Source organism: Amblyomma americanum, chromosome 2 (assembly GCF_052857255.1).
Source record: "Amblyomma americanum isolate KBUSLIRL-KWMA chromosome 2, ASM5285725v1, whole genome shotgun sequence".
NCBI classification, from domain to species: domain Eukaryota; kingdom Metazoa; phylum Arthropoda; class Arachnida; order Ixodida; family Ixodidae; genus Amblyomma; species Amblyomma americanum.
This window is the reverse complement of record NC_135498.1, coordinates 212,214,666-212,241,255: the sequence shown is the minus strand read 5'-3', so window position 1 is coordinate 212,241,255 and position 26,590 is coordinate 212,214,666. Positions and strand designations below refer to the sequence as shown.

Here is a 26,590-nt window from a genome sequence, read left to right as displayed (position 1 = left end):
TGCATAACCATGCAGTTTTCGCCTTCAACCACTAAGTAATATATAATTGAACTTGTTCTTTCATGCTGTGTCGGTTTCGGTTTCATCAACTGAGCGATGGCTATGACGTGTAGTTGATGTTTAGGTCACGTGCTGCACGAAAAAAACGTCAATATAAATGCTGATACATAGTTCTAACTCACTAAAGAATTTAAACCAGCCTGTTTCAATAGGTAGATTGACAACCAACAACGTGTCAGCAGTTATATTGCCATTTTTCTGTGCCTGACCTAAATATTAACTACGCATCACCACCCATTGTTCAGTTGATGAAACCGAAGCAGCATCACGAAGAAATTCAATTATAAATTATTCAGCGGTCGTATGCGAATACCACAGGACGCTCCATATATACCAATGTTTAGAGTGTCGTTTGAAAGAGGTAAATACGCTAGCAGAAATTTGGTGTGTGTAGTCTTTTAAGAATTTGTTCAGACCTCATGAAGAAACTTTTCTTTTGTAGTGCAAAACGCCACCCTTTCATTATTTATCATGGGCATGTGTGAAATCTTGTTCAAAATGCCAAATGGTTAAAACTAGCAGCATCTAAATTCCAGGATTTTTTAGTGTAAACATCAGAGGGATCGTGGAGTAAGTTTCTATTTTATGCACATTGATGTTTAAATTGAGAAAAAGTTATTTTTTACAGGTCGAGAAATGTATATAAAAATGGCTGACAACATGCTACCCAGCTCACTCTTTGTGAAGTATTATTTATTACATCCACTATATGGTGCAAAAAATGTAGTATTTGCAACATGAATGGTGCTAAATTCACCCAAAACCAAGAAATCATTGCTAGATAGAATAGAACTTTATTTACATCACTATACATGATGTAGGAGGCCTGCAGAAAAAGCTGCCAGTAGCCAGTTTGACAGGGCCGCAGGCCCCCTGCATTGGCAGTACTCAGTGGAGATAAATAGTATCTAAGTCATAACAGAAGAAATCGTGGCTACAGTGCATGGAATAATACGAAGTACATGCATGATAACTGAAGAGTGGAATTACATACTACTGCATATCTCATGCAAAAAAAAAACAAAAAAACAAGAACAAGAAATTGTGTACTACAATTTGAAAAACTCTCTTAATGTCTTGAATGTAATTTTTTCAATTTGTATATTTCGAACTTCTAAACTGTTCAGTATCCTTGGCAGTTTGTTCTGCAACATTTGAAGGCCGTATGTTGTTCTGCTTGTATTAACCTTCCATGGCTCGAAATGGCGTGTATTGTAAGTCTTTAGCTATTTCCTGAATAAAACCATTATTGTATTTAGCATCTTGTTTGAAGAGTTTGCAAAGCCGGTATTCGTAATAGTTTGTATATGGAATAACGTTGTACTTTGTGAATAATGCACGCATATGAGAGTGCACTGAAACATTTTCTACAGCTCTTAAAAACTTTTTTTGTAAAATGAGCAACCTTTCAATGTTGGATTTAGTAGTTGATGCCCATACCAAATGACAATAGTTCAGTCTAGAGGAGAAAAGGCTATTGTAAATTAACATCAAAATGTGGCGAGGGAATACATGACGATTTCGAGAAACTATACCCACTATATATTTGTGACAACTTTTTTGCAATGGAATTGACGTGCACATCCTATGACATTGTGTCTTGAAAAATGACGCCCAAAGTCTTAAAGCGAGGCACAATCTCTACGCCAGTTGAGCGTACTAAATTTTTTTTTGTGTATCGATGTTTTTGTTTCTACTATGAAACAGAACCGCTTTTGTTTTATCAGCGTTTATCCTCAGGTTATTTTTTTGTGTCCATTCATCAAGCTTCATTAGCGCTACATTGGCTGCAGCTATTGTCTGATCGCTTGATTCTCCTGTAAAAAATATACTTGTGTCATCTGCATAGTTTATAAATGCAGCGGATCGGGCTATGTTGTACAAATTGATCGCATACAAGTTAAAAAGAAAGGGGCCCAGAATACTCCCTTGTGGTACGCCGTAGAAAACATGAAGTGGGTCGGACAAAGAATCATCTATGGCTACTGTTTGGGTACGGTGTTTTAAGTAGGAATCGGTAAGGGCACTGGCTTTTCCGCAAAAGCCGTAATGTTCCAGCTTCCTTATCAACACTGCATGATTGATAGTGTCGAAAGCTTTAGAGAAGTCGACATACAAGCCCAAAACTAGCTTTCCTTCTTCCAGCCTGCTTAAGATGTGTTCCTTTTGGGTCACAAGTGCAAGTTCCGTGCTGAATCCTTTGCGAAAACCGAACTGGGAGTTGGCTAGCAGCTTATATGTTTTCCTTCAAAAGTTGTCATTCGTTTTAAAATGGCCTTTTCTAAAGCTTTGGAAAAGGTGGGAAGTATCGATATGGGACGGTAGTTTCCCATATCACTCTTGTTACCTTTTTTATACAGTACACTTACTCGAGGAACCTGCATTCTATGCGGAAATATGGCCAGCTCAAAACATAGATTAAATATATGCACTAGACATGGAGCAAGGAGGTGGGCAACGAATTTTATTGGTTTTATTTGAAAACCTTCAACGTCTTTGGCACCGCTATTTCTTAGGTTTAATATTATATTTGTAATCTGTTTCATTGACTGGAGTCAGAAACATCGAACTTGAATTGCGCGGAAAATTCGGAAGCTCGTTAAAAGTCGGGGTTCTGTTGACGTTTGTAAAATATTTATTGAAAGCATCTGCAAGAGGTTTTCTGGTGAGGTCTGTGTCATTTATTACTTTTTTTTTACAGACTCTATGAGGCGCTATTTTGTTGCTTAGCATCGAGCTAAGCCTGTGCCAAGTTATGTCCATCCAGCCTGCTGCAGGGCAAAATATGCTGTCTAAATATTCATGTCTCACTTTCTTTATATCTTTATCTAAGCGATTACGATAGGCTTTAAACTCTAGCAGTACTTTTTATCTTTGCTCTGGATAAACTGGTGGTATAACTTATTTTTTTCTCTAATTCTCGCGGTAAGCTCTGCACTAACCCATGGTTTTCGAACCTTTCTACTCTTTTTTACTGCGACTAGAGGAAAACTTTGCTCATAATTTGGCTTGAATATTTCCAGAAAAATATCATATGCAGTGTTTACATTTTTGCTGAAAAGGATTGGATCCCACGAAGTCTGCGCAATTTTGTGTATAGAACAGTGTTAGTTTTTGCTCTGTTATGTGTTGAACAAATTATGTATGCCGTGTTTTTCTGTTGTTTAACTGACCTTTGGCATGTAAGAATATAGGTAAATGATCGCTGAGATCTGAGGCTAGCACACCTGCATTAATCCTGCTTGCATCAATATTGGTAAGAAACACATCTATCAAGGAGGATGAACATGCTGTCACTCTCGTTGGAATGTCGATTGTGTTCCTAACACCATGAGAGTTCAACAAGACAGCCAGGTTATTTTGCAAAGAAGCGTTCAACATATTGATATTAATGGTGCCACCGAATGTAACATTAAGGCAGTTCATATTAATGAACGAGAACAATGTGTCTAAATAGTAAAAAAAGTGCCATTTTTCCATTTGGTGGCCTATAACAGACGACCAATACGTCGTTTTGCACGTGAACAGTTACAACTTCATAATCTTGGGTAAGTGTAGAAAATTCTTCAAGCAGCTCACATTCAAACATTTTCTTGACCAAAATGCACACCCCTCCACCCCGTCCAGCGGAGCGATTTAAATAGTAAGTTTCATACCCAGCAAGTCGGTAAACGTCGTCAGTTGACCATGTCTCGGTTAACATCACAGAATCTAGTGACTCATTCAGGTCCTCAAAAAGTAGTTCCAGACCTAGTCTCTTATTCTTTATTGATCTTACGTTCAGATGAAAGCATTTGAATGATTGAAGAAACGGTTTTCCTATATATTTTCGAAAATCGTGCAGCAAAACATAGGACGCCACTTTCTTAGCTGTCCGCTTAGCCTCTTCTAGGCGAGCTTATCTAGGTTGTCAGCGCTAGCAACCAGTACTGCCTTTTGCCCGTCAGCCTTTCGCACCAGGATTCTTCCGTTGCTATGCCACACGTATTTGTACTTCTTTACCTTTGCCCTGTTCTTAACTTCAAACAGTAGCGCACGGGTTCTTTTCGTCATGTTTTCCAGTATGAAGGTATCGTCGTGCATTTCTTACAGTTTCTGTTTTGCCACCACGCATCCCTTTCAGCCTGCCTTGCGAAGTGAGAAATGATACCTGGCGTTTTATCTTTCTTTGCCGGCAGGCGGTGAATTGCCACAACGTCACTTTGCGAGAGCTCTGGAAGTTCTTTTCTGGCAGTCAGTGCATTTATCTTATCAATCAAGAAGATTTTCGTCCGTAGTCTCTTGGATGCCATGGAATTCAAGGTTAAGGCGGCGGTTCCTTCATTCAAGGTTATCTAGTTCATTCTTTAACAGGCCGACTTCATCGTCTCATGCCTCGACTTTTTCCACCCCCTTTTTCAACTCTTTTACTTCGCGCTCGTTTCGCTCAGTGCGGGAAAGCAAATTGTCATACTGGTCGCTTAACAGCTGCAATGCGTCTTCAATACCGTCAATTGTTTCCTTAAGAGGCAGCAGCTGATCCAGCTTATCACTGATTGCTTTCATCCAGATCTTTAGGTACGTGTCAGTTTCACCAGGGCGGCTATCATCTTGTGTGCGTTGCACAATCAGTGCTCGCGTTTTCGAGCGCCTGCAAACTGTGCAGTGCCATGCCTTACGATACTCATCACCCTTAGCTTTAAGCCAGTCTCAAAAAGAGCTTCAATTTCGCTGTGTACACAGTTGTGTACAAAGTGCCTTAAAGCGTTAATGTTGCTTCTACTTTCAGTAAAACTTCTGCATTTTCTGTGCTTGTCAGAATCAAGAATGTGCTAGAATTAGGTGAGTATGGTACCTTGTAACCACTGCTGCTTGGGCCGGTCTAAGTGAAGGCCTGCAGTATTGTCCACTGTTTACTACACCAGGCTTCTCTGAGGCAGTTATTCTTCAGTTTGTAGTTGGTGTTGTAGGCGGTAGCCACCAGGAAAGAAGGGTGGTTTTTTGAGCATCATGAGTAGCAGGAGTGAACAAGTTCCGCCACAGTAATTTATGCACTGAGCACACACACCTTTCTCTTCATTTTGTGTGAGCTCAAAAGAAGCTGTCATTCGATGGACCGCCGTTGTTGACCTGCCTCTTCCCTGGTGCAGCGTCTCGGCGCAAGTTTGCCCAGCTGGCCAGGCTGTTCCACCGGACCAAGAAGTGCCACTTCCGTCAGATGTATCCTTTTCCTCGTCTGCCAGAAAGTGTGGCCAGTGGACTGCTGGAACTGGATCATATTCTGGCTGGGCTGAAGCTAGCATATGTTTCTCTCTTTGCTTCTCAGTGCTTACAAATATATCAGGTGTTTCACTCGAGATGTTCTGCAATTTTTAGATATACGCTTTAGAAGACACCTAAAAGAATAGCGCTAGAAACAAAACAAAGGACAAAAGGAAGGACAGGCACAGGCGCTGACTAACAACTGAAATTCTATTTCGGAGCAAAACATGTATGGTTTACATAAATGAGTGGAGCCGGAGCGATGCTGTGTGATCCGTTTTTAGTAGCTTTCAACCACTTTTCTAATCTTGTTTTTTTTTCTACTCTTGTCTTTTCCTTTAACGCGTTTACCCACCTTTTGGCTAGAGTTTTATCTTTTTTTACGTGGTTTCTTTTGTCCGAGCCGTTTACACCATTGGCTTCTATCGCTTTTAGTTTTTCTTGCACCTCCTTTTTTTTAATCTTTTTTAAATCATTTTAGCTTTTTGACATGCTTATACTGTTTTTTGTGATCGCGCAGTATCGTCCCGGCTCCGCCCCTTTATGTAAACAGTGTACCTACTATATGTCTTGCTTTGAAATAGAATTTCAGTTGTTAATCAACGCCTGTGTCTCCTTCCCTTCGTCCTTCATCTAGTTCCTAGCACTGTTCCCTTAGATATGCTGTACCAACTAGCCCAAAAACCTTGCTCTTGTGCTTAGAAGAGAGCATTTTTTCAAAGGTGTGCAGCCCACCGTAAGTAGTATCCATATCAGGTGTTAGAATTTCGAAAACGTAGCTGCCCTCGATGCTGCAGCCCAACAAATTTTGCATACTGTAGAAGCATACTTTGCGGCAAAATACATGCGTTTTCAAGAAGCTTGCAGACAAAGCAACCCCTCCAGTGCGTGTAATTCGTCAAAATAGCCAAATTTTGTTGGGCTGCAGCACCAAGGATAATTGCATTTTCAAAATTCTAAAGACTCATATGGATATTACTTACAATGGGCTACACGCCTCTCAATAAATAAGGAGACTGGAGACTAACAGTTAAACAGTTAAATATCCAATATTAGTTAACCAGTTGGAGTTTATAGTTAGCATGAATTAGCTGTACCCTGATGACCTGCACTGCTAACAATGCTTTACTGAAAAAAGTGCTCTTCTAACTCAGAAAGCCTATTTTTGAAAATTTCGGAACACCTTAGGTGAAACACCTGGTATATACATTCGTTGGACATTGGATGTAGTGCTATTAAGAAGAACGACGCAACAAAGAAGAATTTTAAATTTTCAAAGAATGAGTGAGCCCAGCACCACATTCTACCTGGTATACAGACTGGCTCAGATGCTTATAGCCAATGCTGGTCATGCAGCATTTGGCCTTCAGGTTCAGAGGAGCAAGAGAACTCACTGAAAAGTTTATGCAGTAGGGCTGTTGTGAAAACGAATGACACAAGAACAGACAAATGAGCACAGAAAGAAATTTGTCTTCGTATTACGTGTTGCATAGAATTCAAAAAGAAAAGCATGTCAGATGAACAACACCATTAGAGCAGACCACATGCAGAAAAAAATGTGTCACTATTTTACAGGCTAGTAATTGAGCCACTTCAATCTCAAACAGTGGTTTACTAGTGTGAGGTGAAACAGAGGTAGACAAAAAGGTGTTCGAAATTTCTACCCCAGTTATTCCGGGCCATAGGTGGTTGTAGTGGTTGTTAGATTTTGGAAGTGCATTTCAGAATCCTGAGGTGGAGCAGGAATGGAGTAGAGATGATGTCACCATAGCTGAAGGAAAGTTGCTTCATTTAATAATGCAGTGTTGATGACAGCAGCTAAACAGTAATTTCCTGGTTTCAAAACTGCCACTATTCTGTTTGTAGCAGATAGATTCTAGGTGCTGCAAAATATATCCAAGAGCCCTTTCTTGCAGCCTTATTGCAGGAGCAGTGTACCAGAGATACATGAAGGCCTGAACTGGTTATATGCAAGCTCTAATCGATAGGTGCTGAAAACTAAAACTTTAAGCATGTTTATCCAAAATTATTTGCTTACTTTCTATTACGTAGGAGTATAATGTGCTGAACAAATCAGTGTGAAATTTCTTTCTAAGACCGTTACCCACACTGACTACTGGGTATGAAACAACGAGTTTATATATACCTTCTGGAGTGGCAACCCCCAGTGACACCAATGGGAGCGGGTGTAGCCGGTAGTGGCCATGCATTGCCAGGGGCAAAATGCTTATGGTACTGGCCAACGGAAGCACATTGCGCGAGTTTGGCAGGGTGTGCATCTACATTGAAAAATATCAAAAGTAAGTCATCTCATTTTTAAAAACCCTTCGTGAGAGCCCAAATCTAATGCCTCATGTGTCTCATATTGTGATCAGTATGAATGCAACCGGCAGTGCACGGGTGGGTCCTGCTAATTGTGTCAGTTCTCCTCAGGCTAGACAATGCTTTCTTGCAGTGCAAAGGGAGCTCTCACAGCCTGCATAGCACAGTCACAAATGTAAGCCGCTGCGGTGGCTGAGTGGTGACCCGAAAGACGCAGGTTCGATCCCGGCCACGGCGGTCAAATTTCGATGGAGGCGAAATTCTAGAGGCCCTTGTACTGTGCGATGTCAGTGCACGTTAAAGACCCCCTGGTGGTCGAAATTTCCTGAGCCCTTCACTACGGTGTCTCTCATAGCATGAGTCACTTTGGGACGTTAAACCCCCATAAACCAAACCAAACAGTCACAAATGTAGCACTGAAATTAGTGCACGCCCGCATCGATGCCCCTTATTTCACCATGCCTACATGCTTTTTAAGACCAAGATTGCGCTGGAGGCTTTGCTGATGGCTTGCAAGCTTATGCTTATTTTGGCTGACTGCAGCACTTCGCTGTGATTCGAGACTGTCACAGATCTATTTAACCCGGCATTATAACTCCTCGGAGAATTACTTAGAACATAACTTGAGCATTGGCTGGATATGGTGTGGAAAGATTAGAATGGTTATCATAGGGCCTGAATTTTACAACATCTCTGCAGCCCAGTACACTAATCAAATTATACCACCTGTTGGTGTTATTGCTCATTATCTAAAAAATTAATCAAAATGCACAGATTGCCAATTTCTCTGTTGTTTGACCAATGCAGTCTCTGCACAAGATGTACCTAAGAAGAGAGCCAAGTGAGCGAATGCATGGGAGGCAGAGTTTTTTTTCTTTTCACACCAAGAATTTGCCTACTTCTTTTATTTGCACCTATTCATTTAGAGGAAAGTTAAGATTGCGCGAATAGCACAAGTACAGGGTAAAGAACTGAATCTAAGAAATCAATAGAGATGAAATGCCAAGATGTTATGCTGCGCCCACTTTTTCCTCGTCCTATTAGCTTAGTTCTGAAGCACATAAGAGATTGAACTGTTTAAATTCATTAGTTTATATAATTGACTTAATGACTTCATTAAGGATGTGCTTAATTATGTGATTAACTAATTGCTTGATTGGTTGAATTACCATTTGGTTGTACAGAGTTTCACTCGCCAGGCCTTCGACATAACTCGGTTCCAGCTGTTCGGCTCATCTGCACATGAAATTTATTACCAATGCCATTTTCATCACGCCATTTCCTCCGTGCCTGTGCCATTGCTAGGACTACATACGCCCACAGTGATCGTCCTTTGCCACCTTACGCGCATGATGGTGCAGGACAGGTTCTCCTTTTTCAAGTGCTAGACGCACCAAACATGACATGACACTTGCGCTAATTCTCGTCCTGCCCTTAGTTCTCTGCACCCTGTCTTGTCATGTGAGGTGTTTCATGATGAAACAAACGTGTTTTTTATCAACATTAACACATCACTTTTTAGCTTTGCTTGTACTTGTGCTTCCAGAGCACAGCACTGAGATGAAAGTTGCATGCATGCTGATAACCTAACATATGCGTAGCAAATGACAGTGATGTAGGGGTAGTGTGCATGAACTTGTCAGTGTCTTTACATTTATTACAAAGCACGTGAGGCAAAGTTAGAGCAACGAGTGAAGTACGTAGCATGCAGCACACTCATTGTGAGGCTAAAGAAACTCTCTGTGGCCTCCCGCATCCTTAGCACCTGCGTCCAGGCTTGGTGATGCAGCCAACCCGTCACGTGACAACCTGCTGCTGCACGAGGACCCCGGACAGTTGGAAGAAGAGATGCACCCACAACAGGAGCCACCACAGGTCAGCAGCCGAAATGGGACTTGTCATCACTGTTTCTTGGCACTGGCAGTGCAAGAATACTGACTGTTGCGTCGCTTTCAGCCCCTCTGAATGTTTCTCCGAGTTGAACCACTGGCTTGTTCGCATTCAAATTTTGCACCCAAATGACTTTTCGCAATGAGTTTTGTTTGATATTATATTTGTTTGGGATGCTTACGTGTTTCAGTCGGAATGAATCAGTTGTCTGTGTTGTGTTCAGCAGTGCCAAACCAGAAAACAGTACATGTAGTGGATTCTGCGGTGCCATCTCTCATTGGCCGCAGAGGGACAAAAAGAGACGATGCAAAACAAGCAGTGCTCCTCCACCTCTTTGCAGGCCACAGGTGGCATTGCTAAGGCAGCTGTTGAGAGAACTTGCTTTCTCATCACTGCAGACAATGCGAACTCTAGATCCACTCTGACTCTGAAGTGCTGCACCCAAATGCAGCATGAAGCAGCTAGCACTCACCAACAATTTTACGAGGGGCTCTGAGCAATGCATTCGCCCTGTAGGGACTGGCAGATTTGTTAAAGCAGGAGAAGTGAGAGTGTCCTTGTGCCGTGCGTGGCTGTAGCCACCTCTGTGCAACTCAACTGGTTTTCTAGGTGACAGAAATACCTTGGTGTTGCCACACAGACATGGTGGCCAAAACCTCATGATTAGGGGTGTGTGAATATGGAGAATTTTCGAATAGCAAACCAAAAATTCTTCTAGACTTGTCAAATGATTCAGAAAGCATAGTTCAAGATTACTTACAGTCAACTGAATGCACTGAGAAGTTTTCGACTGCTTCTCAAATAAGTGGCAAGAAGTTCGTATGAAACACGTTGTAGATTTTTTTTATGACCGTTTCAAGAACAGGGCCCAGTCCAACACAACACTGTGTAGCATGTTGACATGATCGACCTGCATGGGGTGGAGGGCCATGACATGGTCCATTCGATTCGCAATGTTCATAATGCTGATAAATGACCTCCAATATGGGCCAAGTGCTCAGACAAGTTCAGCAGACACTGCTTTGATGCCCAGTCTCGGACACCATGGCTCTTACGTAGCTCTTGTCCCTCACATATGCTGAGATGTGCCACTAGGTTATTCCACATTGCCAGCAGTACCAAAGGGTTAGCGCAACATGGTGGTCATGGAGTATATTGACATATTGTCACGGGTGGTACAGCTCGGTTGGATACGTCAAAGTAGGTGACTGCAGCGGACGTCAGTAGCAGTCCCAAAAGCGGAGCATTCGCAGCCAGACACTTCGGCTTCTTTTTCTAAGGCCAGCTCGCGCGCGCATTCCGCGCTCTCGTGGTTCTAGTAGAACGACGACGATGAATGGGCGGTGTCATTACTCCCCGGCAAAAAGAAGCATCGTCCCGATGCTGGTGAGTGGAGAGGTCGGAAGGACTGAACGGGGTTAGTGGGCGAGGCTACCGATCGTGATAAGGCTTCAGGTGGACCACGTGAACCACTTCAGGGCACGGGGACCGTCGGGACTTCTGAAATCCATCGGGAATGACCTCGTAGTTGAGGTCGCCCAATGACCTGACCACGCGGCATTGTCCGAAATAGCGATGGAGGAGTTTTTCGCTCAGTCCTCGTCGCCGAATGGGGTACCACACCCACACACGGTCGCTAGGCGCATAATGGACGTCGTGACGGCGCTGATTGTAGCGATCTGCATCTCGAAGTTGTTGGTCCTGAATTCGAACTTTGGCCAGTTGGCGAGCAGCTTCGGCGCGTTCCAGGAACGTGTAGGTATCAGTGTGAAGGCTAGAGTCGTCCAGATGTGGTAACATTGCGTCGAGCATCGTCGTCACTGCACGGCCGTAGACGAGTTGGAAAGGGGACATCTGCGTTGTTTCTTGCATGGCCGTATTGTAGGCGAAGGTGACATAAGGAAGCACTTCGTCCCACGTTTTGTGTTCAATATCGACGTACATGGAAATCATGTCAGAAAGGGTTCGGTTCAGTCTTTCAGTCAACCCGTTCGTTTGAGGGTGGTACGACGTTGTTCGGCGGTGGTCGGTATGACTGTAAACCAAGATCTCCTGCAGCAGCTCAGCCATGAACGCAGGGCCTCTGTCAGTGATCAGCACTTCAGGTGCCCCATGGCGGAGTACGATCTGATGCACGAAGAACTTAGCGACTTCTAAAGCGGTGCCGCTGGGTAGAGCTGACGTTTCTGCATAGCGGGTAAGGTAGTCCGTCGCGACAATTATCCATTTGTTGCCAGAGTTCGAACGTGGGAACGGACCCAGCATGTCCATTCCTATTCGTTGGAAGGGCCTTGTGGGTGGTCTAATGGGCATCAAGAACCCAGCTTGTTTGGTTGACGGTACCTTGCGACGCTGACAGGCTCGGCACGTTCTGACGTAGTGAGTGACATCAGCACGGAGACGAGGCCAGTAGTAATTCTCTTGGATTCGGGCTAGCGTACGGGCTATGCCCAAATGTCCAGAAGTGGGTTCGTCATGGGAGGCTTGGAGGATTTCATTGCGCAGGCTAGGCGGTACGACGATTAGGTATGCGTATTGTTTGGAGTGAAATTTTTCTTGACCGGAAGACCATTGCGGATGCATAAAGATGGCAACACGCGCCTGAAAGCGCGTGGGGCGGTCGTGTTGCTGCCGTTGAGAAATTCCATTACGTCTCGAAGTTCGAGGTCGGCGCATTGTTGGTCAGCGAGGCAGGAGGCGCTGAGAGCAGTCAGTAAGATGTCGTCATCATTACAGGCGTCGGTAGAAGGATCTACTGGGGCGCGGGACAGACAATCTGCGTCAGAGTGCTTGCGCCCGGATTTGTACACGACAGTCATGTCGTATTCCTGGAGCCGCAGACTCCATCCGACGAGGCGAGCGGACGGGTCTTTAAGGCTTGCGAGCCAGCATAAGGCATGATGATCAGTCACCACCTTAAAATTTTTGCCGTAAAGGTACGGTTGGAATTTCGAAGTGGCCCATACAATGGCAAGGCATTCTTTCTCGGTAGCGGAATAGTTTGATTCGGCTGGTGACAAACATCGACTTGCGTAAGCGATGACCCGTTCTTGACCTGCTTGGATCTGGACCAGGACAGCACCTAAGCCGATGTTGCTGGCATCAGTATGGAGCTCCGTGTTGGCGTTTACGTCGAAGTGAGCCAGAACGGGAGGCGCCTGCAGGAGGCTTTGAAGGCTGCGGAATGCATTTTCTTGCGCTGCTTCCCATGTGAAAGGTGTGTCCGACCTTGTTAGGCGCGTCAGCGGCTCGGCAATGCGAGCAAAATCTTTCACGAAGCGACGGTAATACGCGCACAATCCAAGAAAACGGCGGACAGCTTTCAGGTCTTGCGGCGGCGGAAAATGGGCAATAGCTGTTGTTTTTTCAGGATCAGGCTGAACACCGGCTTGATTCACAACGTGCCCTAAGAACTTCAGCTCTGTATACGCAAAGTGGCATTTCTCATTTTTGAGCGTGAGTCCAGAAGACCTTATTGCTTGTAGGACCAATTCGAGGCGGTGAAGATGCTCCTGGAAAGTCGGGGCGAAGACGACAACATCGTCAAGATAGACGAGACACGTCTGCCATTTTAAATCGGCAAGGACGGTATCCATGAGGCGTTGGAAAGTTGCCGGTGCAGAGCACAGTCCAAAGGGCATGGCCGTAAAATCATACAGGCCATCTGGAGTTATAAAAGCTGTTTTTTCACGGTCCCGCTCATCGACCTCAATTTGCCAGTAACCTGACTTGAGGTCCATCGAAGAAAAGTATTTAGCGCTACAAAGGCGATCCAGAGCGTCGTCGATCCGGGGGAGAGGATAGACATCCTTATTGGTGATTTTGTTTAAGCGACGGTAGTCTACACAGAACCGCAATGTTCCGTCTTTCTTCTTCACAAGGACGACTGGCGCTGCCCAGGGACTCCGGGAAGGACGAATTAGGTCGTCGCGGAGCATTTCCTTGACTTGGCGGCCAATAGCGTCGCGTTCAGCGGGAGACACTCGGTAGGGGGTCTGTCGGAGAGGGTGCACGTTATCGTCCGTAATAATGCGATGCTTCGCTAGGTGAGTTCGTCCAACACACGATGATACCGAGAAGATGTCGCCGTAGCGCAGAAGAAGATCTTTAACTTGTTGTTGCTGCGTCGGGGAGAGTGCTGGATTGACGTCGAACGTGAAACCAGTGACTGGGCTCTGCTCTTGCGACAACGACATTGTGGAAATACTGGGTGTGCTGCTGACATGGGCGATGGCATCAACGTGAGCCACAACGGTTCCCACGTTCAGATGTTGGTGTGCACCACCGAAATTGGTTATCAGCACTTCTGTTTCTCCGTCGACGAGATTAACGACTCCTCTGGCGACAGCAAGGCTCCTGGCAAAAAGCAAGATCTGGGTGCCTTCCGCGACGCCTTCGAAATTCCGCACAGTCTTGGCGCCGACAGAAACCATAATACTTGAACGAGGTGGGATGGTGACGTGGTCATCCAGGATGCAAAGTGCGGTCGGATGGTCTGGATCTCTGTGTATTGCGTTCTCTGTGGAGAAACACACGGCCTTTGACTGGAGGTCGATGACCGCTCCATTCTCGGTCAAGAAATCCATCCCGAGAATGACGTCACGTGAACAATGTTCGAGTATAACGAACGTTGCCAGGTAGGTTGCGCCTTGAACTGCTACTCTTGATGTGCAAGTCCCGGTCGATGTAACTAAGTGACCCCCGGCTGTACGAATCTGTGGGCCCATCCACGGAGTGGTGACCTTTTTCAGAGTGGCGGCGAAATTTCCACTGAGGATAGAGTAATCCGCCCCTGTGTCGACGAGTGCAGTGACGTCTGTTCCGTCGAGGGAAATGCTCAGGTTTGCTGTCGTAGACGGCGTGTGAGCGGTACGGCGCGGTGTTCGGTCACGGCTGCGGTGCGGCACGGGTTCATTTCGATACGTCAGGTGGCATTCCCGTCGAGTCGGCGTTTCACGGTGTTGGACGGCATTCGGTCGTGGCATCGGGTGGCCACCTAGTTGCGGCGTAGGAGGGTCTGTTACATTTCGTCGGTGAGCAACCTCCCCCTCAAAGGTTGCTGCTTTTAGTTTTCCTGGCGGGGGCTTGGCGACCTTCCCCGAGGAAAGTCACCGTAAGACCGACGACGTGGGGATGGCGACCTTCGGGTCCCACCGGCAGATTCGGCCAGATAATCGTTGATTTCTCTGGGTCGCTGCCCAGGCTGCGGACGTGGTGCATCTGCAGGGAACCCTGGCAGGCCCATCTGACGATACCTGCAGTTGCGGTACAGGTGGCCCGGCTCACCGCAGTGATAGCAGAGAGGACGGTAGTTGGGAGTGCGCCAGATGTCACTTTTACGGGGATACGATGGAGCAGAACGAGCAGGTGGTGGCGGCCGAAAAGAGGCCGGGGTTTCCTGAAGATGAGTCGGCGGTGGTTGTGCGCGACGAGCAACAGCGGCGTATGTCATTTGCGGCGGGGCTGTGGACGGCTGAAAGGGAGCTGGTGTTGTAAGCGCCTGTTGCACCTCTTCCCGAATAACCTCGGATAGAGCAGTAACCGTTGGCGCAGGCAGCGTAGCCGGGAACAGCTTCTGGAGCTCCTCGCGAACGATAGCTCGTACGGTTTCGCGAAGCATGTGGGCGTTACTGATGTCCGTGGTTGCCGCAGTCATGGCCAAAGGTTGACGCTCGTATTGCCGCAACCACATATCGAGTGTCTTTTCTATGGTGGTTGCCTCTGACAGAAACTCTGCGACCGTGCTCGGTGGATTGCGAACCAGTCCAGCAAAGATTTGCTCCTTGACACCTCGCATAAGGTACCGGAGTTTCTTCTGCTCTGTCATGTCCGGGTCAGCTCGACGAAATAACTTTGCCATCTCTTCGAAGTATACCAGTATGCTTTCATTTGGTAGCTGAGTTCGGGACTGAAGGAGCAGATCGGCCCGTTCTCTTCGAATCACCGTGGTGAAATCCTTCAGGAACTGGTCTTTAAATACGTTCCACGTCATTATGGACGACTCCCGGTTCTCGAACCACGTACGAGCTGCGCCCTCCAGCGAAAAGAACACGTGTTGAAGCTTGGAGTCTTCCGCCCATCTGTTGTACCGGGCCACGCGTTCAAATTTCTCCAGCCAGTCTTCCGGGTCTTCGCCTGGAGAACCTTGGAAGATCGGTGGCTCCCGAGGCTGCTGCAGCACAACAGAAGGTGAACTAATCGTCGTCTGCATGCCTATTTCGGGCTGGACGGTCGTCGACGATGGCGCTGAACGAACCGCTTGGGTTGAGCGAGACTCCAGAAGCCCAAACTCGGGTTGAAGGCCTTGGAGCCTGCGGCTGCCGTGGTGTACAGGCATCACCTCGATGGCAGATGACCCTCGAGGACTTGAATCCCTGCTTGCTGGGGGAGTCCGAGGCATGGAATGCGTTACCCAGCGCCCTCCACCAGATGTCACGGGTGGTACAGCTCGGTTGGATACGTCAAAGTAGGTGACTGCAGCGGACGTCAGTAGCAGTCCCAAAAGCGGAGCATTCGCAGCCAGACACTTCGGCTTCTTTTTCTAAGGCCAGCTCGCGCGCGCATTCCGCGCTCTCGTGGTTCTAGTAGAACGACGACGATGAATGGGCGGTGTCAATATCGTATTGCACAACCCCCTCTTCATTAGTGTTATGCCTTTTTACTGTGGTAGCTACAACACCACAATGCTGCTAGCACTGCATGATTCAGCTCTTTTGCACGATTATTTGGTTGGTACAAATATCCGCACCAGTAGCAAATAGTCACAAAAATATTTGACTAACACTACTTTTATTCCATTCGGCAGCATGACTGCAGTATTTGTATTTAATTTGGTGTTGAAAAAGTGCTATTTGCACACCTCTAATCATGATTAGTGACTCAGCAGCATGCAGCATTCATGTAGTTTTGGGTGAAGGCAACAAAATCAGAGTCCTTCAACTTGTGGGGCAGTGGTCTTGCTCCACATATCAGCTGCCCCTACCTTTCTAGAGAGGAAACAGCTGCACTTATTGGTTGAGTGCAACAGGTCCAAAACATCTGATGTGGCTGAAGGGAACATTGCACGTATGACAGGACGATTTTGGCTTTTTGTTGAAATGGCATTTGACAAAATGGCTTAGATGACCTAGCTTTACAATTTCTGTGGCACTTGAGGAAGTGAATGCGGACATTTTTCTGCAGACACTGCACGCAGTAGCATCGTGAAAATGGGACAGACAGACACAAGGCGTTGGAATTTCAAATCCAAGTGAAGTAATAACCTTCTTGGTTATTAAATTTTAAATATCTGATGTTCAGATTCATGTAGGTGCCATATGATGCCATATGATGCCATAGATGATGTAGATGCCATATGTGTAGAGCCTTTCGTTTTTCGGTAAAATTTACCCAATTCTTGCACCCCAAACAGATTTTGAGCAAATCAGGGTAAACCCAATTTCTACCATAAAATGGGCCTTCTAGAGAGCATATGCTTTTCATTGTAGAAAGCTGAAGACACTGCACAAAACTTACCGTATATGTTGCGCTTCTTCTAGAGATGTGCTTTTGGTCAACTGGCTATCTAAACCTCTTTTAAGGCTTTTTATTTATGACACCGCCTTATTTGTGGATAAGTTCAAAAAGTGCATATTATAAGTGAGAGGGCAGAACTTATGTACTCAAGTGCTATGCACTCTGATGACACTCTACTTGATGGTTTTTTGGTGTTTTTAATGGCTGCTATGATATCCAGGGAATGTTCTTGCAGTGTACAGAGGCAGGCAGGTCTTGCACAGACATAGAAGTGCTGCACAGGACATTTTTAATGTACATGAAGAAATAATTGTCATGTATGAGGGAAAAAAACCAAATATGATGAAGAGCTTTTTCATGCAGCCTGGCGTGTCATCATGATTATGAAAATATTGAACAAAAGCTTTGGAAATTTATTTCCTGCAAAAATGCAGGCGCCTGTAATAATCGTCACCTTCCACAAAAAATGACCTGGAAAAACCCGAAGCTCGGAAGTTTTTGCTGAATAGCCTGATATGTATACCTGTCATTTAGCCTCCAAACTCTGGAAAATAAAACCTGAAAACGGAAGGTGCACCAAGGCCTAGTTCTGACGTGTTATGAGTGTCAGAGGCTCTGTGGCAGTGACCTGTATCAGCACTTGGACAAGTTGTTGCTTCTGGGATTCACATACTGAATGCTATTGAAGTCAGCTGCAGCCCAAAGGACCACAAGGCATACCTGTACTATGCGACAGCTTCTTCTGGCAGTGCAGTGGAAGCTTTGGAGCCAAAACGCGTCCTCTCTTCCTACACAGCGGATATTTGCCCCCTTATTGTTAAAAGAACTAGAGAACCAAATTTTAGTTGCGCTTTCTCCCTCCCTTTTGAATAATACGCAGCACATTAGAAAACATAATAATGCACCACGTGGATTGCGCCAAAAGGACCGACAACTGAGTGAGTTGGTGCATCATGGACATGGTAAAAAACGATATATATATATATACATATATATCGCAGTTTTTGAACTATGTCGCAGAAGAAATTGAAAATTAGAAATTGGTTTTTGAGGAAAGGAAATGGCATAGTAACGTTCTCACATTTAGGTGGACACCAAGACTGCAAGGGAAGGAATGAAGGTGGGAGTGAAAGAAGAAAGAGAGAAAGAGCTCCAGGAGTGGAGAGCTCCAGAATAAATGTGACCACCTGGGTATCTTTGATGTGCACTGACATCACATGGCACACAGGTGCCTTTTGCATTTTGCCTTCAATGAAACATGGCCGCCGTGGCCGGGCTCGAACCCTAGAACTCCGGCTTAGTGGTTAGGGCGCTCGACCACTGAGCTGGAGTTTCCGGGTTCGAGCCTGGCCGCAGTGGCCATGTTCCAGTGAAGGCTAAACTGAAACGGCACAAGAAAAAAAATCAGTTATAAATTATGTATTCAACTGCCGGAGGGCAATTGCACGCTGTGACTCATGTATATTATTGTCCAGCGGATCACTCCAAAGAAAAAAAAATGCATCCAGAAATTTGATGCCTCTACTCCTTTTTTAATAATTAACGAGGGGCATTCAACTCAAACTGTGATTTTTTTTTCTAGTCATCATTAAAAGGTACTCTGCCACTCTTTATTAGTCATTTAAACATGGGACATGTCTCTGCTCTTGCTGCATGGTGGCTCAAAGTCTGTGAGAAATGGAAATCACGTGCTGAATCAGATGGCAGAGTAGACGGTAAGCATACACCAGACTTCATCACCAAGATAGACCTGTTCCTGTAGGACAATGCACACCCACATACTGCGCATGGCATGACATGCACATTACAGGACTGGGAGATACTGCCACACTGTCCTTACAGTTCACAACTTGTCCGGAATGATTTAAATCTGTTTGGGCTGCTGAAAGAGGTGAAAGAGTTTTGAGGGTCGCCATTTCTGCTGTGTGACGCATGCTGTCCATTCATGGCTGTGCCACACTGACAAGTCTTTCTGCGGTGCTGGCTTTGGATTACTGATGAAGCACCAGGAAAATTTTATCAGTGTAGCTGGGGAACACGTGAAGAAATAAAACCCATTTCTCGTGCTATACTGTTACGAAATATGCAGATGAAAGTCCCAGTTTGACTTGAACACCCCTCGTAATTTTGTCTTAAAATATAGCATGTCACCAATATTCGGTATTGAAGGCATATTTCTTGCAGAATTGCCAAATTTCTATGTTGAAAGCCAAGGAAAAAATGTTTTCTTGGTACAGTGAGTTGTTGGGCACTTTTTCTTATGAGAAGCTTCCACGTATGGCGCCAGCTGCACCAGTGATGGAGTGAAGGTACCGCGGAGAGAGTAGTGCTCAAGGCTGCAAGGTGCACTTTCGTGCAGCCAAACTATTTGGCAGAATGATAAATTTTCGGGGCCTTCCATATCTACAGCGTTTAAGATGGGACAGAAGGAACACATACAAGTCACACAGCATGGCACTGACTGACAACTGAATATATGGAAGTTAAAAACCAACTCGCCCAGCATACTGTATTGGGGGCCTTCCTAACCACATTCTAAAAGAAGATGCAATAGCATTTGAAAGTTGGCCAGCAGCCAAAATTCCAAGGGACCCCCCAAATTTTAGAAGTAAGCCCACCCAAAAGAATGGATTAAGGTAGATTACTGGATGGATTTAGGTGTGTTAGTGGGGACTAGTCGGTGACCAAATGTGGATTAGTGGTGTTTGTGGGTGCATTAAAGTGGATCAGTGGCCCAGATTAGTATGAGCCCATGTTATTGGCAGTGCTGATGAGTTGTCTTGGCCAATCAGGGATGGAGAAGTGGGAAATCTTTTGTGAGTAGCAGCCATTTATAGCTGTGGATGCTGCACCTCTTTCCCTTCAGTGTCAAGACAAACTTTTGCTGAGCACAGCACTGGTTCCCCCTTGAGCATTTAGGTGCGTTCTGATGGTGGTGCCTGTGTTCCGTTTCAGCCCAGCAAGGGCCCTTCACTGGGAGGCCGGTGATGGTCGCTCTGCCACCCAAGAGGTGCACCAGCTGTGATGAGAGGGCTGCTGTCTGCACTTGCACTGCTGCTGCTGCAGTGGCCAGGGGGGACTTCTGATTGCAAAATGCATTCAACAGCTAGAAGTCCCCCCAGGGCCAAAAATGAGGCCCACACAGCACCCAAAATGTGCACTTGCAGTAAGGTGGAGAGTGCTGTGTGTATGCGGCCTCCAGCAAGAGGCCGTGGCTGCTGGCAGTGGGGCAGTTTTTTTTTCTTTCTTTGATAGTTTATGTGCTCAGCTGCCACTCTCAGTTTTGCGAAGCCTTCGGCTGGTGTGGTCACTCAGGCAACGAGAAAGTCAGGCCAGCAGTTTTGGAATGCGCCACCAATGTGGTGGACAAGATTTCTCAGTAAATTGAAGGAAATGTTTGGATGAGCAAGAGTCATGTACACTGGCATGGACACTTGGCCCAGCAACGTTAGAAAATTCATTTCAGCTTAACTGTGGCCTATGCACGTAGAATAGCTAAATAGAAATTGCATTTCCGAGCTGGTCTTCTTTAGTTATCTGACTGAGCTGGAAAATGCCCACGTTGTTTTATAGCATGGCTGTGGAGCAGTAAGCAAGCCTTTGGACGCTCTCTCTGCTCCGCTGTTTGGTCGTGGAAGGCCGGGCTTGCTTTCTTGCCACCATTTTGGGCCATGATGAGCACTTTGCATGAATTGGGCATGCACCAGTTCCAGGATGGATGGGTGGGCAAGTTTACAATAATAGTTTACTGTGAGTGATACAGCACAAAACAGACAAAATACTAAAGTAGACATTGACAAAGACGTGCACCCATCTTCTACTTTTGTCTTTCGTCTACTTCACGATGTTCAACCCATACACCTCTTACTAGTTACAGCTGCAGTGAGCAATTAAAACAAGCAGCATTTGTGTGGAATACAGTAGAACCTTGTTGATATGTTTTTAAAAAATGCGGAGAAAAAATGCACATTATTGGGGAAACGTACAATCCAGAGCACCTTAAATTAAAAAAAAATGTAACTGTTGAATGAGGTATGAAGGCAAATATTTATTCACATTTTCGCTTCATAAAAATATTACATTTTCGCTTCATAAAAATATTCTTTGACATTAGTTGGCACGAGGCCTGTACCGCACCTTTGCTAGCACTTGCAGAATTCAGTTTGTAAATGCTCATTTGCGTTGTTCTTGGCACAGAAGAAACTTGAGAGAGCATCTGGTCAATTGACAGCAATTGTGAAACTAGTTGGGATCTCTTCCTTGTGTGATGACCCCCATAATGCGCAGGTCCACACGGGACGGAGAGGCAAAGAGACACCATATGGCTCAGTTTAAACAAACAGATATATTCAATAATTATAGATGATTAAGATTCAGAGGCTGGGGCGTCCGAGCTTACGTGCCGACGACTTCATGGGGACGATGGAGGGGCTCCGGAGTTGATCTCGAACGGTTGCTGGCAGAAGCTTCACGCCGTCGGGCTTCGGCGCTGAAGGCCCTCTTGGCGAACGATGTCGTCCTGGGCGTCCTTCTTCCGTACTGCGTGTCGATTTTTATATCCTCTTCTCCCCACACTCCCTAGGGTGAGGACGCCCACGCCGGAGGGGAAGGAGGGTGGCTAGGGCTTTCACTTGGGCGCACAAACATACCACCGCACTAATGGTCTCGCCCCCCTCACGTGTTGAGTCCGAGGGAAAGAAGGTTGTCTTCGAGGTAGCGCATAGCGTCGGCTGTGGTAAGGCGCGCTCTGGCCCGCTGACAGTTCCCGCGGGTCACCGGCCTCCGCTCTCCATCCATCAACTGACACTCGCTCCTCAAGGTAAGGCGCGCTCTGGCCCACTGACAGTTCCCGCGGGTCACCGGCCGGGAAAGTGGTCCCTTGTCCTGGGATGTGCTCGGGAGGGGCCAGGCCCGCCGAAACGAGGCCGCCCCTGGAACCGCCACGGCAATTGGGGAGGATAAAGCCCGTTTCCCCGCGGCGGCGGCGGCGGGTCCGGTTGGGTCCGGTTGGGCTTAAACCCCTTCGTTCTGGTCGTCACTCTCAAAGAGCATGGCTGGGTAATTGATGATGCCGCTGTCATCTGGGTCTCCGTCTACGCCGCGCCGTCGAACGCGGAACCTCGTAGCACACACAAGGAACGTCACACTCGCTCACCCTCCAGAAGAATGTTCTCCGAACATTTGAGTCCATGCAGCTCCCCTTGTCTTTCTGAATCGCCTCGCACACTGCGTCCGACAAAACACTTTTCGCTGCACTCAACACCACTACACAACACCATATGCCTCCGCTGTCATAACTGGCGTCTCCAGGGGCAGCACTGATCTTCTTTTACAGATAAACATGAAACTCAGCACCCAAGCCTCTCCTTTCTAGTCCAAACTGGACGAAATAAATTTACCACAGTTACAAAAGAGCTCCCACTTCTAGCACGATCACGACACAGACAAAAATATAGATAACGAAAGGAAGTAGGGCAAGTTCTGCATGCGCTCCGCATGCTCTCCTGTGAATGTGTTACTTAATGACAGAAAGTTTTAACTACCAACTCCGATAACTTAACACATAAGCACATAGCAATGTTATGAGCTGCGGCATTACACAATTCTAACCAGTTCACAACTCCGCTCTGTTTACGCCATTAGTCCGACTTAGCTTTCCGATTTCGCAGCGGATATCGGCCTTCATGAGTCATACTAAGTAAGTCTGTGACCCTTTGTCTGCTTTGGGACTCGCGAGGGCTCGTGGCAGGAGCCTCTCCTGGCGTTATCTGCGCGGCAACCTCGCGCGCTTCTTCTTCTAGCAATGCATGAAGTAAATCCGGTGGCATTCCGGCCGTCACCTCTGGCGCCTGCCGAACAAATGCAGGAGAGGGCGTTTCTTGCGAACTATCTGCGCGCTCCGCTTCACTTCTGTCCCCATCAAAATCCGCGCTTTCCCTTTCCTCATTTCGTGAATACTGAACCGGTGCCGACTTGAGGCGATTTGCGTGTATCCTTATCAAGCGCCGGTTCACGTCTCGGACTCTGAAGTTTACCGGAGAAAGCTTCTCGACAACCTCGCACGGTCCTCTCCACTTCGTCTGGAACTTACGAGCTAGCCCAATCTGCCTTTGGCAGTTTTCAATGTACACGCTGTCCCCGACATCAAACGGCGCGTCTCTAGCGCTGCGATCGTGCACCTCCTTCCTGCGCTTCGCCGCTTTCTTTAAGGCCTCCTTTGCGATGTCCCTCGCCACTTGCAAGCGCGATTCTAGCTCAACCTTATAGTCGTCCAGTGAAGCGTATGGGACACGACGGGGGCCCTCTGGCACTTCACTAGGCTGGTCCGGGTCTCGGCCGTAGAGAAGAAAGAATGGCGATTCGCCCGTGCTCTCGTGTGCTGCGGAATTGTAGGCAAACATTGCATACGGGAGCCACAAGTCCCAGTCCCGCTTGTCGCGCGAAACAAAATGCGACAGGAACCCGGCCACAGTTTGGTTCAGTCGCTCCACCGTGCCGTTGCAAGCCGGATGGTACGGTGTTGTCTGCTTCTTAGCGATCTTAAGCAGCTCGCAAACTCTCCTCATTAGCTGCGACACGAAGTTCGTTCCCCTATCTGTCAAGAGTTGCCTCGGGGGTCCATGTCGGAGCACGATCTGTTCGACAAATGCTCTTGCAACCGTGTCTGCCTTCTGATCTGGGAGTGCTACCGCTTCCGCGTATTTTGAAAGGTGATCGACAAATACTAAAATGTACTTGTTTCCGGAAGTGGTCGTGGGCAATAGGCCCATTATGTCCATACCTGTCCGCTCGAAGGGAGCCGAAACCTCAGGGAACGGCTGAATTGGAGCTGGTCTTCGTCCCTTGGGTGTTTTTCTTTCGAGACAGGAATGACACTTCGCACAGTAGTCTCTAACATCCTGTCGCATGCCACTCCAAAAGTACAAACGCTCCACACGCCTGCGTGTCTTCGCTACGCCAAAATGACCGGCGCATGGCGCATCGTGAAACGCGCGAAGAACCCTTTCTGTCCACGACCGAGGTATGACGACTCTCTCCCAAGCGGTTTTCTCTGGTCTCCCTTTCCTGGTTGGCCTCGTGTGCCGACACAGGGTGCCGTCTTTGCCAATGAAATAACCTAGCTGTTCGGGGTGAGACGGTGCGCCCTCTAAGCTTTCGATTATTCGCTTCAGGTCAGGATTTTTGCACTGCTCTGTGCGTAATTCGGCGGGGTCGACTACGGGGACAAACTCATCTATAGCTGCCACGGCAGCTGTGCGGCTGAGTGCATCAGCATTCAGATGTGTCTTTCCTGACTTGTGCTCAACTTCAAAGCAGTATTCCTGCAGGTGTAGATTCCATCTAGCGAGTCGCGAGCTAGGGTCCCTGACACTCATCACCCATTTCAGAGGATGGCAGTCTGTGACTAGCTTGAATTTGCGGCCGTAAAGGTAGCATCTGAAGTGCTTTACTGCCCAGACAACGGCGAGGCACTCCCTTTCCGTAGCTCCGTACTTTTGCTCTGTGGGGCTCAGCTGTCGGCTAGCAAAAGCAACGGGATGTTCTTTGCCCTCGATAACCTGAGATAGCACGGCACCAACTGCGAACTTTGACGCATCTGTGGCCATAACGAAGGGCAAATTAAAATCCGGGTGGCGCAACAGCGGTGCACTCATTAGCTTCCTTTTCAGGGCCCCAAAAGCATTCTCCGCGTTTTCGTCCCAGCGAAAGGCGACATTTTTGGCTGTTAAGGCGGTGAGCGGCTTAGCGAGCTTGGCGAACTCCTCTATGTGCCTTCGGTAGTAACCGATCAGGCCGAGAAACTGCCGGACCTGGCGGACGCTAGTCGGGGATGGAAAATCCGAGACACACCTTAGTTGCTCAGGGTCCGGTCGCACGCCATCAGCTGAAACAACGTGCCCGAGGTATTTCACCTCGTTTTTGAGGAATTGGCACTTAGAGGGCTTCAGCTTGAGACCCGCTCCTCTTAGTCGCACCAAAACCTGCTCAATATTGCGCAAATGGTTCTCAAAACTGTCACTGTATATGATAATGTCATCCATATACACGAAGCACAGCCTCCCCAGAAGACCTGCCAGGATAACATCAGCGGTTCTCTGCCAGACAGCAGGGCTGTTGGCCAGACCCATCGGCATTCTTTTCTATTCATAGTGCCCTGAGGGCGTGTTGAATGCCGTTTTCTCGGCATCTGCCGGATCCATTGCTATCTGCCAGAATCCCGCCGCCATGTCCACTACCGTGAAGTACTTGGCAGAGCCCAGCTGAGAAAGCGTCTCCTGTATATTGGGGATGGGGTATGGATCGATGCGAGTTACGGCATTTAGTTTGCGGTAGTCCACTACCAATCGATACGAGCCATCTGGCTTTTCCACCAATAGTGCTGGTGCTCCCCAGGGTGACTTTGAGTGTTCGACAATGCCGCGATCAATCAGGTCCTGCACCTGCCGCTCCATCTCCTCACGTTGGGAGTAAGGAATCCTGTACGCACGCTGGTAAACGGGCGATGAAGTGCCGGTTTCTATCCTGTGCTTTATAACGCCACAGCAGCCCAAATCCAGGTTGGACGCGGCGAATACCTCCGAGTAGTCGTTCAGCAAACCAGCCAGAGCCTCCCTCTCCCTGGATTTTACGTGAGAAAGATCGAACGACACCTTTGGAGCAGCCGAAGGACTAGCATGCTCTACAGTTGCGAGTACCGTATCGGTGGGCTCACGTTTCTCTATCGCAGAGGTGAAGAAAGCCAATGTTTTGTTCTTGGGAAGGCTCAGTGGCTGCTGGCTACAGTTAACCACCCGTAGGGGCACTCTGTGGGCGTCATTAACTGTCACGAGGCACGCGGCTGCCTTCAGGCCATTGCTGAGAGAGTCGACCGGCTCAAGCACTCCCACGGCGCCGCTCTCTACATCTGAAGGCACAAACGCGTACAAAATGTGCTCCGACCAAGGAAGGACGACCGCCTCATCGACCAGCCTGACGGCAACCCGCGAATATACCTTCTCCAATGATCCCACTGTTTGACGGGTGTCAATATCGGTAATGCGAATCTCAGCCCCTCTCCTGTTCAAAAACGGAACTTTTGAGCCGCCCGCATTAACCTCTTCCTCAGAGAATGAGACTACTACCTTCCCTTTTCTCAAAAAATCCTGCCCTAATATACCTGACACTCCGTTTGGCAGAGACACCGTGTCCGGGCATACGTAGCAGGGGTGCTCCAATGCAATTCCGCCGAGAGAGAAGTGTAACCGGTAGAGTCCACTTATGCCAAGAGGATCCCCCGTTATGCCTACAAATTTGGTTGCCATACCACCAGACGCTTCCAACACCTCGCGGTCCCCCTTCCTTCGAAGCGTGTTAAAACTGCTCTCCTTAAGCAATGTCACCTTTGACCCCGTATCTATCAACAATTCCATGCAACAACCATTTAACTTGCAACGCACAACAGGGCATGCCTCGTCGGCCACACAAACTACCACCACCTCATCATCCACTGCTCCCTCCCCACGCTCCTCAGGCTGGGGAGGACTATCTAGTTTTTTGTCTCGGTATCTGGAGCCCCGCTGTA

At 47.2% G+C, this 26,590-nt stretch overlaps 1 protein-coding gene across 3 annotated transcripts in view; it reads left to right on the top strand.

Annotated features, from left to right (window-relative positions):
- The window catches only part of LOC144122125 (CUE domain-containing protein 1), a 280,883-nt gene that overhangs the window by 248,238 nt on the left and 6,055 nt on the right, over positions 1-26,590 (top strand). For 2 of the 3 annotated variants that reach the window (XM_077655663.1, XM_077655664.1), the window contains exons 8-9: positions 5,190-5,259; positions 9,399-9,498. In XM_077655663.1, the coding sequence (XP_077511789.1) occupies positions 5,190-5,259; positions 9,399-9,498 (170 nt within the window). Of the gene's footprint in view, positions 1-5,189; positions 5,260-9,398; positions 9,499-19,983; positions 20,039-26,590 lie in introns of all 3 variants that reach the window. The other variant, XM_077655665.1, reaches the window with a different exon arrangement.